The following is a 19,424-nucleotide window of genomic DNA, read 5'->3' as shown; positions in this document are numbered from 1 at the left end:
CTCCTCAAATCCCCGAGTCCCCTCAGCGTGGAGAAACCCCGTCGCTCCAATCAATCAGCACCTGCAAATCCAGCCACCCTGCTAATCAGCCAATTAACACACTTAGGCAAATTTCATAATCTCCACCGCCTGGTTGTCGTCACAAAAGCCCATCTCTACCTCCCCTGATCTTTTTTTTTTAATGCTAGCTCTCCAAAGGGAGAGTTTGCTGGGAGGTAAAAGAATCATGGTTTTTTTAAAAATAGATGGAGAGATGGATGGGAGAGGTTTTAATTTTTCAGTTTATATGATTGTGAAGTCAATGGGGTCCAAAACAACACTGTATGGACAAAAAATACTCTGAAATATTTTCAAAATATATTCTTTTGTGTTCAGTAAGCGAAAGACAGTCATATATGTTCAGAACGACATTAGGGTAAGTAAATGATGACAGAATTTTCATTTTTTGAATAATCTATCCATTTAAGCACGTTTCAATCTTTAAAATTGTTTAAATAGTGTACTTTCTTGAAAGCACATGACAACATGCATGACAAAACTGCTACATTGTTGTTTTTTGTGTTATTTTATGGTTTTTTCATATTTATGCCCTAAACAGTTGTTTTTTTTATAAGGTTTAAAAAAAAAAAACCTCGCTGCTTTAAATGGTTCATCATTCAATAGTGAAAATGCAAATTGTAGTTAAATACTGCTATTTATTTTTTGATTAATATATATTTTTTAAATGTACTATTTGTATTTACAGTACATTAATATGTTTAAATGATGAAGTGACCATAATTGAGATCCAAATATTGGATTTTTGGATCTCAATGATTTGGCTTCAATGAACTTGGATAAATTTTGTTGGTCATTTGTATTGTAGCTAACTACATTTTCAAATTAAAGGTTGTCATTAATAATACTAGTTTTGTCATTTCTTTATTTTAGTACATGTACGAATCTGCACTAAAAGCAGTATATAAACATCTCAGCCTTCAGCAAAGTCTTACTGGAAAATCATAAATTTGACCTGTCTAAAAGAACTCAGGGTCAGAGACTTACAAAAAAACCCTGTCTGAAATTTTGACCAAATAAAGAAAAAGACGAGACAAGAAAAATGAGAGAGAGAGACAGAGGGAGAGGGAGTGAGCACTTAGGTTCGTACACTGGACACACTGACTGTGGTATTATCAGAGTGGGATGCTAACACGCTGTCATGTTGTCAGTTCAGCAACAGAAGGCCTCTATCTGGGCCTTTAGGTGTCTTCAGATAATAGGAGACCTGTCTGCCCTCCCTTACCAAAATGATTACACCCAAAGAGAGGAATGGGAGGCAAGAGAAACCGAGAGGGCGGGGTGGTACCTGTGTGACCAGAAGGGATAATTATGACAGACCCTAGAAATACACATTCCCAAAATTCTCTAGGTGTTCGCAGTGGCTAACTGTGGCTGTCCCTAAAGGCTAGTAACAGCACTCTGTTGAAGTATGCTGTAACTTTCTCAAGCAGACTCAGACATAAGCCCAATTACGGACTCTAGCCCCTCAGGAGAGGCAGCCTGCAAACTCTGCCACACACACACACACAATCACATTGGTTAAGTGGTAATGTGGACCCCCATGAAGCGGGAACTTCAAACCCCTTCTGACTCCAGACACACACACATGCACACTTATCGCTCTATATTTCTCACTCTCACACACAGTGAAGGGCTGGGTAATGATGCTGTCGTCTCTGGTGCCACTCTCTCTTTGGATTAACAAGAGGGTCGCACATGACTCTTAGCAGTAAAATCTAATCATGGACCCCGGGGATAAAGAAACCAGAGAGTACAGCTCAAAAACCTGTAGAGAAGCTCTCTTAACACACCCCAGGCGATGGGTGTTCTACAAGGCTTTGTTCTGGGTCCTCATGCAGTTTTCTCTCTGTCAAAACCCTGGTAAGTACTTCACCTGCTCACACAACTCATATTTAATTATACTTGAATAACTGAATAGGGCAATATTTTATATTCCATATGTAATACCTGATACGAAGGTAGCTAAGACCATAAATCTTGTAACTTTATAAAGATGTTTAAAAAGGGTTGCTTCAGTATTATCAATGACACTTTCTCTCTATCAATGACACTTTCTCCAGTAATCATTGCAAAATAAATCCTTTCCTGACCACAATGTCAGGGTTAATTTTGCAATATTGACTAGATGCTTGTACATCATCCCTTAAAGGGTCATTTATTACTCACCCTAATGTCATTCTACACCCGTAAGACCTTCGTCCATCTTCGGAACACAAATTAAGATATTTTTAATGAAATCCGTTGGCTCAGTGAGGCCTCTATTGCCAGCAATGTCACTGAACTTCTCAAGATCCAGAAAGGTTCTCAAAAACAGTTCATGTGAGTACAGTGGTTCTACCTTAAAGGATTAGTTCACTTTCATATAAAATTTTCCTGATAATTTACTCACCCCCATGTCATCCAAGATGTTCATGTCTTTCTTTCTTCAGTCGAAAAGAAATTAAGGTTTTTGATGAAAACATTCCAGGATTACTCTCCTTATAATGGACTTCAATGGCCTCCAAACGGTTGAAGGTCAAAATTATAGTTTCAGTGCAGCTTCAAAAAATGTAACTGGCGCTGCGTTCGTTCCGTAAGTTGAATAGGGAAGATGTAGGACATACAGCGTATGCTTTTTGAAGAACACGAAAGTATGGTTTTGGCAGAAGCACTTGGAAGGTGATCATTTGTTTATATAAAGCATATACATTGACATTTTTTTTCGAAAATGACCGATCGTTTCGCTAGATAACACCCTATTCCTCATCTGGTATCGTTTAAAGCCCTTTGAAGTTACACTGAAACTATAATTTTGACCTTCAACCGTTTGGAGGCCATTGAAGTCCATTATAAGGAGAGTAATCCTGAAATGTTTTCATCAAAAACCTTAATTTCTTTTCGACTGAAGAAAGAAAGACATGGACATCTTGGATGACATGGGGGTGAGTATGTGAGTATTTATATGAAAGTGAACTAATCCTTTAATATTATAAAGCGACGAGAATACTTTTTGTGCGCCAAAAAAACAAAATAACGACTTTTCAACAAAATCTTTTGTGATTCGGATCACGTATCAAACTGCCAAACTGCTGAAATCACGTGACTTTGGTGGTCTGAACAACTGATTTGAAACAAAAGATTCGTAAAGCTTTGAAGCAGTGTTTTGAAACCGGCCATCACTACATATTGTTGAAAAGTCATTATTTTGTTTTTTTGGCTCATAAAAAGTATTCTTGTCACTTTATAATATTAAGGTAGAACCACTGTACTCACATGAACTGTTTTAAATATGTTTTGAGTACCTTTCTGGATCTTGAGAGGTTTGGTGACATTGCTGGCAATAGAGGCCTCACTGAGCCATCGGATTTCATCAAAAATATCTTAATTTGTGTTCCGAAAATGAACAAAGGTCTTACGGGTGTAGAACGACATGAGGGTGAGTAATAAATGACATTATTTTCATTTTTGGGTGAACTAACCCTTTAAAACAGATAAAATCACAACACACATTAAACAACCTACACCTACAACCGCAAATATAAATTATAACCTGTGCACAGATGCTTAGATAAATATTTCCATTTAAGACAATTTACAAACATCTAGACCTGAGGATGCATCCCCCCCATTTAATCTATTCCACCACTGATACATCTGAATCACGTATCAGAAGGGCTTGATGATAACTTGACAGATTGAATTAGGTGTGCTTCAACTATAAATGAAGAAATATATGGCTGGCCTTTCCTAAGGAATCCCTTGGAAACCACTAGTTTTGGGCTCTGGAGACCATTAAGTGTAGGGCCCCATTGGGTCCAGCTGGTGATACAAGCCGGGCAGAGGGACAGAAGGTGAAATAAATGACTAAACTGATGGCAGCCATAAAAAGGGGGAAGGGGAAGTGGGGTTGTGGTACAGCACAGAGCAATAAGGGCTGTGACGCTGATGAATGCTGGGAAGGACGGAGAGGCGACCCTGGCCTCTCTCAAACCGAAATGAAACCACTGGGACACGTAGGGAGGAGGGCATGTTATTAGTGACAGACTCAGACAGCCAGATGAGAAGAGGAAGAGGAGGAACTGATAGACAGACAGACTGAGGGAGAAAGATATGAAAAGGTCACTTATAGTATGTTTATCATTTAAAACACAAGCTGTGTGAAAAATTTAAGGGTGTCAGATCATACATCATATAGTGTTAGTAACATTTTTTGTATGTCATATTTAGTTTTACACAAAGTTGCAGTTGTTTTTGCAGATTAGTTCCAATAAATGCTCATTTTGAGGAAGTTTTGAGTTGAGTTGAGCTGAAAATTACATTTTCATAGCTGAAAAAGCTTTTTATTAATGAAAATGTCAGGTCAAGGCAAATTTGATATGACATGACCCCTTTAAAAGACATGAGCTACCATAACTGAAGCAACAAAGATTCATGTGTGCCATCTGTGGGGTTTGTTTCAATTTTATAAGCTTACATGACAATAACAGATAACAAAATAAAATATCAACAAACTCATCTTAGCCAGTCATCACTGGCATATGGTACTTTGGACTTCCCAATGCAAGATTTTATTTGCAAAATATAAAATATGTTGAAAACTAATCTGGTTCAATCGGCTGCATATACTATACATTTTCACAACATGTCAATAAGTGATTATCATAAAATTGTTTCAAATCAAGTTACACCAAAAGCATCATTACTCGTAATTCAATATTCCGCAGCTCTTCATTTCCAATAATAGTCTATTGCTGTCGCTAGCAAGATGGCTTGGATAAACTCTTAACAATAAACTTTCAATTTTCATTCTTTTTCAGGGACAGGCTTGGCAAACGGGCACCTCCTCCAGAAACAATATTTGTAATATCCAAGATTTCCCCAGACAGATTCAATCATTCAATTGAATTACTGCCCCATTCTCTAACATTCATCCTAGACCTCGTCTCACTCCAAAGCTCCATTCTTCCAGACATGTTGTGAATAATGTAGAAGAATGAGTTCTTTAAGTGAGGCGACATCATATTTAGGGGTCATTACATTGAGTCGATCCGTCTCTGCTGCCCCCGTGCCATGCAGCACTCCGGAGCTGCTCCCCATCACGAGTCAACTTATATTATAGCTTTAAATAACTTCACTTTTAGTGTGTAAACAAGAGTTGAACTGGGTGAGGAGCAATACAAAAAAGGCTGCTGGCTACAGCTGCCTGGAAATGTGAGGCATTTATTTTGATATCACAAGAAAGCTTTTTTTTTATCCTTTCCCAGATCAAAACCACCTAAAATTCTGGACTGTTGTAATATGAATGGAGAAAAATATTCTATTATAATTAATATTATAAGTTATAATTTTAAATGGGAAGTGTTAAAGGTATAGTTCACCCAAAAATGAAAATTTTGTCATCATTTACTTACCTTCAAATTGTTCCATACCTGTAGGAGTTTCTTTCTTCTGTTGAACACAGAAGAAGTTATTTTGAAGAATGATGGTAACCAGACGGTTAACAGTAGCCATTGACTTCCATAGTAGGAAAAAAAATACTATGGAAGTCAACAGCTAAACAGCTTCTTCAAAATATCTTCTTTTGTGTTCCACAAAGAAACCCATACAGGTTTGAAACAACTTGAGGGTGAGTAAATGAAAAATGAAAAATTGAAAAAAGCCTTTTACGTGATTTTGACCCATTACATTAATATAAAATAACATAAATAAAAATAAAAAAGTATGAATGCAGAATGCAAAATAATGTGAATGCAGAAAAATGTAGTTATTATTTTTAAGGGGAAGTGTTCAGTGAATTCGACTCATCACTTTAATGGTATAAAATAAAATAAAATAAAATAAAACAGTGTAGTTATTGTTTTAAATGGGAAGTGGTAAGCAAATTTGTAAATTAAATAAAAAATGGATGCAGAATGCAAAATAATATGAATTCAGAAAAATTCAGTTATTATTTTAAAGGGGAAGTGTTTAGTGAATTCAACTCATTACTTTAACAGTATAAAATAAAAATGAAATAGTAAAATAAAAAAGTTTAATTTTCTTTTCCAATCTTACCTGTAGTGGTAGAGGAGGTGTGACAGGTGATGGCAGGCTGCGAGCTGGTGAATGGTTTTGCCTGTGAGGGGGCGGAGACTGGGGAGGCTGAGCTGAGCTATGATTAGAGGTGGTACAGGTGGAGGCGGAGCCTGGAGAATGTCCAGACACTTGTGATTGGATCGGAGGAGTGAGCTGATGATGGCTGGGTGGCTGGAGATGCGTTGGGCCGCAGAGATGTTGGTGCTGCTCCCGTTCTCGTTGTTGTTGGTCTCTTTCGCGCTGCTCTCGTTCTCGTTCTCGCTGTTGTTGTTGTTGTTGTTGGTGCTGCTGCTGTTGATGATGATGATGCTGTTGCTGGTGATGCTGTAGCTGTTGGAGTTGTTGGAGATGCTGGAGCTGAGAGTTTAGGGATGAGGTAGCTGTGATGAGAGAAAGAGGAAGAAAGATGTTGATTTCTTTCATGATCTTAGCCAAAGTATTTATAAAATAAAATATATAAAAAAAAAAAAAATCAGCAAGCATCACGATGTACACACCACAAGCGCTCTGGGCCATTTATGGTAATGATTTTTTGACGTTATAGTCAAACATGCTTCATTCAAGCCCTTTCCGTTCTGTGCACATTGCTTCTTTGTCCCACAAAAGACGCTAAGGTGACGATGAAGATGATAAGGTTATTTTAACAACAATAGCAAAAACACAGTGAGCTGCTCTTCCAAAAAAGTATTGTCTGGACTTCTGCTGGGAAGGAAATATAAAGACCGGACCTCTTGGGACATTTTGAACTAATTGAATACCCCTTACTTAGAGCTTTCCCTAGCCCGTAACTGCAGAACCATCACTGATTGCTGGCCAATAACTTTTTTGGTACTTTATTGAAATAATAGAACAGCCCAAGCAGAAGACTTCAAGAAGGTAAGAACCATCCTGCAAAAACGATATTCCACTCTTTTGAAGTCAGAGAACTTTTTCTCCATTTCATCTTGAGGACTGTTAGATGTCATTTAAAGTAATTCACTGCACTTCTTAAATGTGCTTAAGCCCTCTAAAAAGCCTTCGGAGTTACAACTTGAAACAGGAAAACTGACATTGCAGGAATGTTACAAGCTGATAAATCATTAATTGGAAATATGAAATTACAGTATTAATTTACCAGTAAAAACATTTATTAATATCAAGTTTTCTATTTCAATATATTTTACATATTTATTTATTTATTTATTTATTTTTCTGTAATAGAAAAAGCTTGTTTTCTTCTTATTAGTTAAAATGGTTGTAATTGAAATACAATGATTTGGGACAAATATACTGTATGTATATACAGGACCTAAAACTACTTTTTGCCTCACCTGCCAATGGCCAGTGACTTAAGAAAATTTACCAGCCAAAACATTTTTTTTACCAGCCTTTAAACAAAAACAGGCAGTTATGACACAAATATTTTAGATACTAGTGAAAATTCACAGTCCTCTATTCCAGTTTCGATACATAGTCTTCATATCCTTTTTAAAGTTCAAGAGAGTGTTTTATTTTCCTTTTGTTGTTTGGTTAGCATTAAAAACGCAGACAGCACAGCAGCAGGATTATTCGGATGCTGTCACTTTAAGACTGAATGCATTTTCTTTCTCAACTGAAGAGATAACCAACTGTGTTTACTAGGATACTCGCAGAGACGGGCATTTTTTTTACATAATTTTGTGTGAATTTGTCCGTTCAAGCACAGGACGGTATGAAAGAGAGCTTAGCTTAGTATTTGCACACTGTCTGATCCGTGGCTTTCAGGGCACGCGCTTCGGATGTTGAACTTCCCACATGAATTACCTTTCGCGTGTTCCAGCGCTTGAATGTTTACAGTGGAAAGGCTTAAACTTTCGTGATGATGCAGCACTGACCGTCAACTTTAGAGAGCGTCGTACATGTTCATGTTCTCACAACACAGCATTGTTAGAACTCATAAAAATGTTACCAGCCATCTGGAGACTGACACAGTTTTATATACTCGCCAACACCGATTTTTACTCACATTTGGCGCTTGGCGAGTTTTCCTATATATATATATATATATATTGGAAAAATAGAGAAAAATATTAATAAGAAAACATCTCAGGTTCGATGCTGCATCATGGCATTGGTGCTATTGGAACTTCCGTATCAATGCAAAATACTTTGCTTGATGACTGTATTCCCTCTATTGTGACCACCAAAGCAAATGAGAAGCTGAGAGGACTTACACCACTGGCCTGAGCAGTGGACAGAGATCCTCAAGGTATGGACTGGACATAACAGATGCAGACCTTTATTGTGACGGCGCTGAGAATGCCAGAGCCTGAGCTCAGAGTGCTCCCATTCTTCATCTTCATTAGTTTACGATCTGTTTAACAGTCCTGTCTAATACGTTATTAGATAGAGCTGTTATACAAAGAAAGACAGTATATGAAAAAAGTATTAGCATTTGCCGCGTGGATGAAACCTTAATTTTATGAAGCAACGCAAATACTTTTTGTGCACAAATAAATAAATAAATTAATTAATTGATTAATAACGACTTTATTCAACAATTTCTTTTCTTCTGTGTCAGTCTCCAATGCTGTTCACGTGAGCACCAAGACGCATGCGGTGCTGACGCAGGAGCCGGCCAATAGCCTGCGTACTAACATATAACCCGGAAGCGCTGCACTGTGTTTACAACATGAACAGCGTCTGAGACTGACACGGAAGAGAAGAAATTGTTGAATGAAGTCGTTATTTTTGTTTTTGTTTTTTTTCACACAAAAAGTATTCTCGTTGCTTCATAAAATTAAGGTCGAACCACTGTCACGTGGACTGTTTTAATGAAGTCTTTATACATTTCTGGGCATTGAAAGTGGTAGTTGTGTTTCTGTCTATGGAAGGACAGAAAGCTTTTGGATTTCATCAAAAATATCTTAATTTGTGTTTCGAAGATGAACGAAGGTCTTACGGGTTTGGAACGACATGAGGGTGAGTAATTAATGACAGATATTTCATTTTTGGGTGAACTAACCCTTTAACAGACGAATCTCCTGACTGATATTTTCACACACAGACTTGGCAATTGAGAATCATAGACATGCGCTCAAACATACGGCTTCTGAAGACAAAGAAGCTGATGATGCGTATTTCAGGCATATATTTATGGACTTGGTGATGCGCTACGTCATGTCACGACATCCATAAAGCTTGACCAATCGAGATTTTGACATGTGCTTCAGACACCGGCTCACGCGGAAGTGTTCCTATAGCGTCAACGGCATGACGCAGCGTTCATTCAGAAAGGGAACATTTTTCTTTTCAGTGTAAAGAAAATCTTTTTTTTCAGAACTATGAAAAAAGGTGAGTACAAAAATGACTAAAGTAGGAATGTTACCATATTTTATAGTTTTCCTCTGAATAAATGGAACAGAATTCATGTGAATTCTCTGAAAACTATGAATGCACAAACTATGAATGCTTTTATGTTTGTGATACATAAAGAGAAGCAATTCACTCTAATTCTTATGAAGTTATTAGACTTCTTTGTAAGAAAGCAATAGAGCTTAAATTGTGCCGTACAGCCTTCTGACTCACCGGACACTCTGCTGAGATCGGAGAAACAAGTTTACTCCGAAAAGAGCTATACACTGAGCAAGACTTAATTTAGTCTATGACAGAACAAGATGGCCTAGGTTAGACTCTAGAAAGTAGCCTCTTCCGTTCACATGCTCATGCCAAAATCAACCTTATTCCTGCACACACTGAAGCATGACCCACATACCAAAAAGTGTCAACTCAAATTATCCATATACCTTATGAAAGAAAACGCTGAGAAACACACTGGCAACATATCTGAATGAATAAATGACCTTCTGTTCTTCTCTGTAGGAACCAGAGCAATGCTCTGCAGACAGATGCCTGCCCTCTGCTCAACGTTCTGATAATGCAAAGTCATCAAACAGAGATGTTTCTTCTACTCTGCACTTAAACCAAAGATGTCACATACATTTTATGGGCACCATTATTTTGAAGTTATAAAAGAAATAAAACCACCAAGATGTTCTCCTTTGGTGGCACTAAGATGATATTGCACTGCAATATCTCAATATTTGTATCCATTTAGGTGTGGAATCCACACGGTGTTTGAGACTGACAACCATATAACAAGTGTGACTCTCAAATTATCCTATTCATTAGGGGTGGGAATCTTTAGTCACCTCACGATCCAATCCGATTCCGATTCTGGGACTCACGATCCGATTCCAAAATGATTCTTGATCTACTTTTTTTTTCTTATTAATTAATTAGTTTACTGACTTAACCTTAAATTCCTTACATTTACATATCCTTACATAAGTAATTATAAGTAGGCCTATTTTTTAAAATAATTACAAATTGAAAAAAATTGATTAAAACAATTGTACGTAAAGAATTTTAAACTAATATAACATACAAGCAAGTAGCAAATAATAAAGAGGAACAACGAAACATATTACAAGCAATAAACAAAGAGTGCTTTCAGTATTTAAGATTATCTGAACATTTTCTTTCTCATGTTTACTGTCGTTTGATTGTTACATCATAGACAGCGGGAGATCTAATAAGTTGCATTCACACACGGATCTCTTTTGAAAGTAATGCGGTTTGTCCTGTCCATTTAATCCCTTAAGACAAAACTGGCTGTGTTTAGGCTATATTAATTTTGCGTCATAAAACCATTTTGAGACACAAGTACATTAAACCACTTACACGGAGTCGCGCACAACCACATGCACGAGCACTCTTCACAAACAAAGCGTCAGCATTTGAAATTGAAAGCAGCCTTCTGTAAGTGAGTTTCACATTTTAGATATATAAGTCCACTGCATTCCAAATGACATAAACGATGCCTTAGAGCATTTGTAAGGAAAATACCGAAGGGCGAGACCGTGCACAGCAACATTAAACAAAGCGTGCGTCTCTCATAGCTCATCCCGTGCAGTGAAGCCTGCGAATGTCGTTGTTATTCGCTTCAACCTTTCCGAACTTTATGAATGATTATTTTCAGAAGGTTTGAGTGGTGTATTTGTGTGAGGAATTGGAAGCAAGCAAGAATCCGGGTGTTTCTAAAGCACATTCAGTGTCATCACACATCTGAATAAAAACTAAGCTCAGAATCGATTCTGAAATTCTCAGAATCGATCCAGAATCATTGGAGAGAGAATCGCGATGCATCGATGGATCGATTTTTTCTCCCACCCCTACTGTTCATGCACAATGCAAAAACCATTTCAGTAGCCTATTGTTATCTTGTTTTACAGCAAAATTGTGTTATATCTTCTGTTCAGAATATACATATTTTAACATTTTTAAAAATATATTCATAAATATTGCATATATTTACTTTATTTTGTTTTTTAAAACAAATTTTTTAAAACGTAAAAAAAATGTATTTTATTTTTAATTCAATGACAAACTGTTTTTTTTTTCTTCCTCCCCCCCAGCACAAAGCTCAATAAATTTGGTTAAATTACACCAAAAACAAGAAAAAATTGCCAGTGTGGTAAGTAAATAAACTTAATGCATTCTCTGAAAACATCTTTTAAGTAAATAGCTTTTTTAAGATATAATTATTTAGAATAATTATAGGACATCCTTCCTTGCTTCCATCCATCCATCCATCCTTCAAACGCATGTCCTAACTGACAAGTTATTATTTAAGAAATGTTATATTTAGGCCTATATAAAACAAACAAATAAATCATCATTTATAGACATAAAGCATCTACATTGCTAACATCAGTAATAATTTGCAGGATTTTTTAAATCGCAGCCAAGTTTAATCTATCCCAAAAATAAATCACAAAATAACTGAACAATGGATCGATGTTCAGCTACAAAGCGAGACTTGTATCGGCAAATATGTGTTTGTGCACAGCGTACTTGACAAGAAGTGTTCATAATTAATTGACGCAGATGAATAATTAAAACCAGGAGATTTTTTTGCTGAAGATAACTAAGAAAATACATTGGCGCTGACGTTTCTTTGATTAGCGTGGCTACTCATGCATCACAGCCGGACAGGCAGGCGAGGTTTTGACGCACCACAAGCTCTCTCTTCCCTACTCCGAGAAAAAAAAGAAAAGAAAAAAAGTGTCTCTCAACCAGTAAACAGCCCACTTTTACATTTCTTCAATCGCCTGACACGTTGACACCGCTCTCACACCCCAGCATGAATTATATATATCATCTGCGCCCGGGAAAATTCCAAGAGTCCAATTCGCGCTTGAAATGTTGGGGCAAGTTGTCTCGCAGGCCTTGACAGGGCGTACATATGTGGCGCTCCATCGCACAACTATAGAGGAAACCGAGCGAGCTGCTACAAGTAGAAAATAAGTGAAAAAGAATAGGAGGAGGACAGGAAAAAAAGGACGAAGAAAAGAGAAAGCCTGAATCCTGTCAAAGATATTATCGAAACCAAGGGGAAGATCAAAGGTGATGGGAGGGTCTCCTCCCGCAGCAGTCGTGAGACCGGAGAAAGAGACAGAACAACAAAGGAATATAAAGAAAAGGAAAACAAATAGAGAGACGGAGAGAGAGGCACAGAATGGTAGAGAAACCCCATGTGGCCCTATTATATGGGCAGCACTGCAGGTAAAACTGTGGTTGAGAGCGAGTGCTTTATAAACTCTGTCTTCTCTTTACGAAACATTGCTAACCTTCCGTTCTCCTTTAAACAGACTTGGTCTCGCTGCATGCGAAAGAGGAGGCATACGCACTTCTGTGATGCAGACCTTGAGCCAAAGAGTTGGGTGCAATGACAGAGCTGCAAAGGTCTGAATGCATTGAAACACAATATCTACATGAATACAGAGCAGAAATACTGCGTTTACTTTGCTGGAGTGTTTATATGAAAAGAAGACAAGGACATGGAGAGCAGAAGATTCTTTAGCATTGTAACATAAAAGTTTTCATGTCATCATCTATAAATACCTGAACAATAGTAACATAACACATGACAGTGTGAATTTGTTTTCTAGACTGGATCTCATTCACACCTCCAGAGTACTTTAAACTTTTACCTTGACTTTACCCAAGAAAGAAAGCATCATTTCTTTTCAACAATGACAAAAACATGTAATAAAAGTGACAATGGGCATTGCCCTATTCAGTTCCATTGAAAATGAACCTATCTGCTGATGTCCCATTGGAGATACAGAAAGCAGTAAATAGTTACTTCACGCATGTATAGAATGACAAAAATTCAAGGATGCAGGGCAACAATAGTAATGTATAGAATCTAACAGTTTTCATATGAACCACAGGGCATTTAAAAGGGTTAGTTCATCCAAAAATGAAATTTCTGTCATTAATTACTGATGTCGTTCCAAACCCGTAAGACCTTCGTTTATCTTCAAAACACAAATTAAGATATTTTTGATAAAATCCAAGAGGTTTTTTTTTTTTTTATCCCCAATAGAAAACAACATAATTACCATCATTCAAGGTCCAGAAAAGTACTAAAGACATCGTTTCAAATCAATGTGACTACAGTGGTTCAATCTTAATGTTATGAAGCGACGAGAATACTTTTTGGGCTGAACTGCACAACTTAATTCACGTTGACTATTTTAACAATGTCTTTAGTACTTTCCTGGACCTTGAATGACAGTAATTACATTGCTTTCTATGGGGGATAAAAAAAAACAAAAAAAACTTGGATTTCATCAAAAATATCTTAATTTATGTTCCGAAGATGAACGAAGGTCTTACGGGTGTGAAATGACATGAGGGTGAGTAATTAATGACAGAAATTTCATTTTTGGATGAACTTTAAGACCTTAAAACAGCTTGTTAAACAAGACTTAAAATAAGGTAATGAAAATGGCATATTTATCACCCATGATTTATTTATTACACAACTGAAAGTATAGAAATAGAGGATCATTGAGATATTTGAGATATATTATTGATTTTTAGGCAACCTAAAAAAGTTAATCTAAATTAACTGATAACAAGAAATGTTTCCTGAACACCAAATCAGAATAATAGAGGGTATGCATAGACGTCACTTTCCCGCCGGAACGCGCTCCCTCAGCTGGACTGAGTGGCAAAAGAACCTGCTGCATGACTGGATTTAATAGGGGAAACTGTGAAAACACGAGTGAAACAAGCGATTACACTAAAGGTTGGGCTCGGAAGTGTTCTTTATGACATGTCAAAGAAACCTTATCCATGGATATTGACATGCAGCCAGGAATCGTGTTTCCTGACATTTATATGTGCCTGATTTCGACGCCGGGGAAATACATAAGGCAAATCAGCCTGTGAATGCTTTATATAACTACAATATAGGTAGGTCTAAATCGGAGTGATCATTTATATCAATGTTATATATTTCGTTATATCGTCCAGCCCTAAAACTTGTATAGTTTTTGTCAGTGTTCATTTAAAAACACCCATGGAGAATATAAGATGGTAAATATTTAATTGATGAGTTGTCAACACAATATATAACAATACAATATATAGGGTATGATTTTACCCCAAAAGCCAACATTTTGACACAAAATGATAACTGCAAAACATGTTTCTTTGCCTTGAGTCCAACTGTTTCTGTGAATTGTAGCGACGTATTTGCTGCTTTTTTCTGTAGCTTTCAGCAGTCTGTAAAAATATACCTCAGATTTTGTGTCAAAGCTATTTGTACAGTCAGTCACAAAGCTCTTTCCCGTTTTGGATGTGTTTTGCGTGGCATTCACGATGAAAACCAGTGCTGCCACTCTCGTCTTTTGCCACTCAGTGGGCGTAACCGCAGTCATAACGGTCGACGGTGACGTCACGTGCATACCCTCTATAGAAGGATTTCTGAAGGATCATGTGACACTGAAGACTGGAGTAATGGCTGCTGAAAATTACATTTAAAAATATATTATTGGAAAAAAGTTATATTTAAATTATAAAAATAAAAAAGTTACTTAATTAGATATGTTCTTTAACAACATCCCTTTATCTATTTTATATTATTATTGTTATTATTAGCTGAATTATTAATATTTATATTGTTTTATTTTAAATATTATTATAAATATTTTTTTTTATGTTTACAAAACCACAGAATACCCCTGCACTGCTTAAGCTAGCATTGCTCATAAGTCAATATAATAAAAAAATAAATAATAAATGCACTGCCTGTGGACAAAGCATCTAGATTTGTAGCACACTATATATATTGTCCTTTTTCTCTTTTAAAGGTCATAATACATTCAAATCGCATGTCATATTAAAACATGAATTGGCAGGTTGTTTACCTGACTATTTAATTCATTTTTATTCCATAAGCAAAAGAGGAGACATATAAACCTTGTCAGACCCTCAAAAGTCTATAGTTATGAAATAATACCTGACAACAGCACACACAAATGAAGCCAGGCCCATCCTGACAGGTTCTGTGACCTGCCTGACGTATGGATGCTCTGTTTTGCCTCCCTGCACCTGAAGCCACTCCAATTTAGTACCTTTTTTTTTCTTTCTTCCCTTTTCTTGAGACTGACCTGAACTCAAGCAAAGTAGCAGCAAACAGAATTCTCCAGAACAGATCACAGAGGCGCCTCTGTTTAACAGAGACTCATTCCCCTCACCTCAACGACCCTGTGTGTGCCATACTCCCAGTGTAAAAATCACCTGTCGTGTGTTTGATGTGTGTAAGTGTGTGTGGGTGTGTGTGAAGCGCAGCACGGCTGATTGTCAGAGGTCAGCGTGGAGGTCATCAAGAAGCGACAAGGTGATAGCACTATTTTTGTTTCTTGTATCAGAGAGTGTGTACAGGGCAAAGCAGAGTATCCACCTGTCTCATTAATACGGTACACTGTCTGTCTGTCCCATACAACACCCTTTTCTCTGGGGGCGTCCACCTGATGAACACAACAAAGTGTGTTTGGGTCTGATCTGTGTGTAAAATCAGTTAGAGATAGAGTGTGAGTGTGACAGATTAACTAACAATTAAAATGCAAAATCTATTACATGCAAGCATACATCTTATTCTCTCACAGAAATATTGACTGACATTTTAATCCTGTTAAAGACCTGTCAAAGTGACTGATGCCAAAAATAGTACACTTTACTAAAATTTAATGATGCAGAAATAATAGTGACAGAGAAAAGAAGTCACACACAAGCGCACATACACAGACATGCACAGGTTGCGCAGTGAATTAAAGGCCAATCGCAAGGCCAAAGTGAGTAACACTGAGTTAATTAATTCTGTGGAAAATGACTGTGGTGGAAAAAAGATATGTAAAAACAAGTGAAAGGAGAAGAACAAGAGAGGTTTGATGGTGTTCTTATGTACTGTATGTGCTCACAAAAGTTACTCAGTCAAGAGCAGTGAGTGATTTTCTCTTTTTCTTGTTTTTTGACTTATTAATTAACATTAAAGGGGTAGTTCACCCAAAAATGAAAATTCTGTTATCATTTACTCACCCTCAATGTGTTCCAAACCTGTATAAACGTCTTCGTTTTGTTGAACACAAAGGAAGATATTTTGAAGAATGTGGGAAACTGAACACTTCTGGGGCACCATTGACTTCCATAGTATTTTTTTTTCCTACTATGGAACTCAATGGTGCCCCAAAGCAGCCTGGTTACAAACTTTCTTCAAAATATCTTCCTTTGTGTTTAACAGGACAAAGGAATTTATACAGGTTTGGAACAACTTGAGGGTGAGTAAATGATGACAGAATTTTCATTTTTGGGTGAACTATCCCTTTAATGACACAGACTGCAGCAGTTATCTTAGGCTGCTGTCACTTTAAGACTTGACGCACATGATGCAGATCAGACACAACACCCCAACTCTTTATGTTCATTTAAAACTTTTTAACTTATTTAATTATGAAGATACTGGCCAAATGGACATTTTGACATATTTTTTGTTTCGTTTTTGTCCTTTTAAGCACAATAAGATTCAAAAGGGAACTCTAATCAGTACCGGCGCACTGTCTGAGAAGCGGCTTTCTGTGTGCGTGTTTCGGGTGTGTGTTCACAAACAGTGCACCAGTACCAAATTGAGCTCTCTTTTGCATCTTATAGTGCTTAACTGGCTTTAAAGCTACAATATGCAAATTTTTCGGCGCTAGAGGTCACTCATTCAAAATAAAGGTGTAGCTTGATGACGCCTTGATTTCACGGAACCATGGGATGTGTTGTCTTCACATCTACAGCCGGAGAAAAAGAATCGGGATGGGACTTGGGCAGAAATCATGTTCTTGGATGAAATTATTAACATTACTGTAGTATGAAGCAGAGCAGGACCAAGTGCTGTGAGAGCAGAAACGAGGCTGCTGGAGCAATTGATAATGAGAGACGAGCGTAACACACGTCTTGAGAGCAGTGGAGCTTTTATTATGCCGCAGTCGCCGCTTCTGTTTCTTCTCGTCATTCGTATATGGGGTAAAGCAGCGCTGTTTTATCATATTAGATATATTTGTGTGTTGAAAGTTGTTATAATGCTACTCTGCGTTCGCTCGGCAGCTACTATAAGACACTTGTTGCACACTGCAGTATGCTAGATTGATATTAGGCATGGTAAAACATGGTACTAGCTGTAAATCAAGAAAACGAGATTTAAACAATAAGACTTACTGTGTTTAGCTATATAACATGATTAGTTTTCTGTCGATGAATGTATCCATCCAAACAGTTGCTCACCTGTCTAATAAAAACACATAATATAATAAAGCGTCTTTGGTGTTTCCATGGTTTCTACAAAATAAAACCGGAAACCGAGGGTAATGCAGGTATGATGTCATTGATAAGCGATGCACGGACACGTCCCGAGTCCTGATTAAAATTGCTTATTTCTCTCGATTTAAACATTATTGGAAGCATTTGGTATAATGTAAGTACACAAGTCAACAAAATATATAACACTGTTCTTGTGGTTTTTGGATATTTTAATCCAAAAATTTAACATATTGTGCCTTTAAAAGTACTTTAAAAGTATGAATGAAAGCAATGATCATATACTGTAACTCTAGTCAAAGGATGCCAGGGAAAAAAAGGATGCTAATTCAGTCTGGAAATGCATTTGCACTATAAAAATGTAAATAAAAGCCTACTTACCAGCAGAAAAAGGCTTAATAAAATTGGAAATAAAATAAATTATCAGTACCACCTTTAGCAGATGGCACCTCCATTGCATACAGTGGCGCTCAGACATCATTGAATGATTCCCAAACAGTGATTTGAATTGGGATCAGACAATGCTAAAAGGCAGAAAGGTTAGACTGCAAGTGAGAGGCCTTGAGTGTTTATAACGCTGAAGTGGACAGCATGTTAGGATCAGACCACAAAGCCCCTCGTCTGACATGCATGTCTGATCAAAGTGTATTACTGCTGTGGGCTCTGCTGGGGATTTAAAGGAATTCTGGGCTGTCTTCCAGAGAGAAGAAGGTGTAAAAGTGGTTTTATGATTAAAAAAACAAAAAAACATTTGACTGAGCCTCAGAATGTTCTTTGAATATGTTTTGGGTGGAAATATAGTAATTTAAACTTTTTATTTTGTATTCTTTCTTCTAGTAAAATATAAGAAACCTATTCGCAACCCATTTTACTTACTTAATGGTGACATTTTTCAGAGTAAGGGCATTCAATGATAATATTCCTACAACACCTTGTGAGATAGTGCGCTTAATTGTATTGAATGTGCACTTGTAGTGTAATAGAAATCTTAAAAGTACATTTAAAAAAAAACAAAAAAAAAACAGATTAACACTTTATTTTACAATGTCATTGTTACATATATTACATATACTTACTGTAGTAATAAAAGTAAATTATGCATAATCACACATGCAGCTAACCTTAATGCTAACCTAAGTACGCTAAGTACATGTTGGTAATTAACATTACTCAGTAATATATTACTATATGTATAATTACACGGTGAAAAGGACACCTTAAAATAAAGTAACCAAAACTGTTTTTGCAGATAATATAATATTAATGAAATAAAAGGCCACTTAAGTGTACTTAAAAAAATACACTTTCATGACTGTTTCTTAAAAACACTTTTAAAAAGTTCATTTAGTAATGTCAAATTAACCCCTGGTTTCACAGACAAGGTTTAAGCCTAGTCCCAGACTAAAAACTTCCACTGACTTGGCTTGCTTAGTTGGGGACACTTGACATTTGATATTCAACAGTGCTTTGATCTGCCTGCATTGACACTATTTTCTTTAAGAGCTACTGTGCAGCCAAAATTATATACCAGTTATCACTGTAAAGCTGCTTTGACACAATCTGCATTGTAAAAAGCGCTATATAAATAAAGGTGACTTGACTTGACTTGACTTGACTTACATATCTTAAAATGTGTT

General features: G+C 36.8%; 1 protein-coding gene across 2 annotated transcripts in view; it reads right to left on the bottom strand.

Annotated features, from left to right (window-relative positions):
• Positions 1-19,424, bottom strand: part of pou6f2 (POU class 6 homeobox 2) — a 113,970-nt gene that overhangs the window by 46,827 nt on the left and 47,719 nt on the right. For both annotated transcript variants that reach the window (XM_051882396.1, XM_051882397.1), the window contains one exon: positions 6,094-6,494. In XM_051882396.1, coding sequence (XP_051738356.1) covers positions 6,094-6,494 — 401 coding nt within the window. The remainder of the gene's footprint in view (positions 1-6,093; positions 6,495-19,424) is intronic.

The sequence above is a fragment of the Ctenopharyngodon idella genome, chromosome 23 (genome assembly GCF_019924925.1).
Source record: "Ctenopharyngodon idella isolate HZGC_01 chromosome 23, HZGC01, whole genome shotgun sequence".
NCBI classification, from domain to species: domain Eukaryota; kingdom Metazoa; phylum Chordata; class Actinopteri; order Cypriniformes; family Xenocyprididae; genus Ctenopharyngodon; species Ctenopharyngodon idella.
This window is presented reverse-complemented; position numbering and strand designations above follow the sequence as displayed.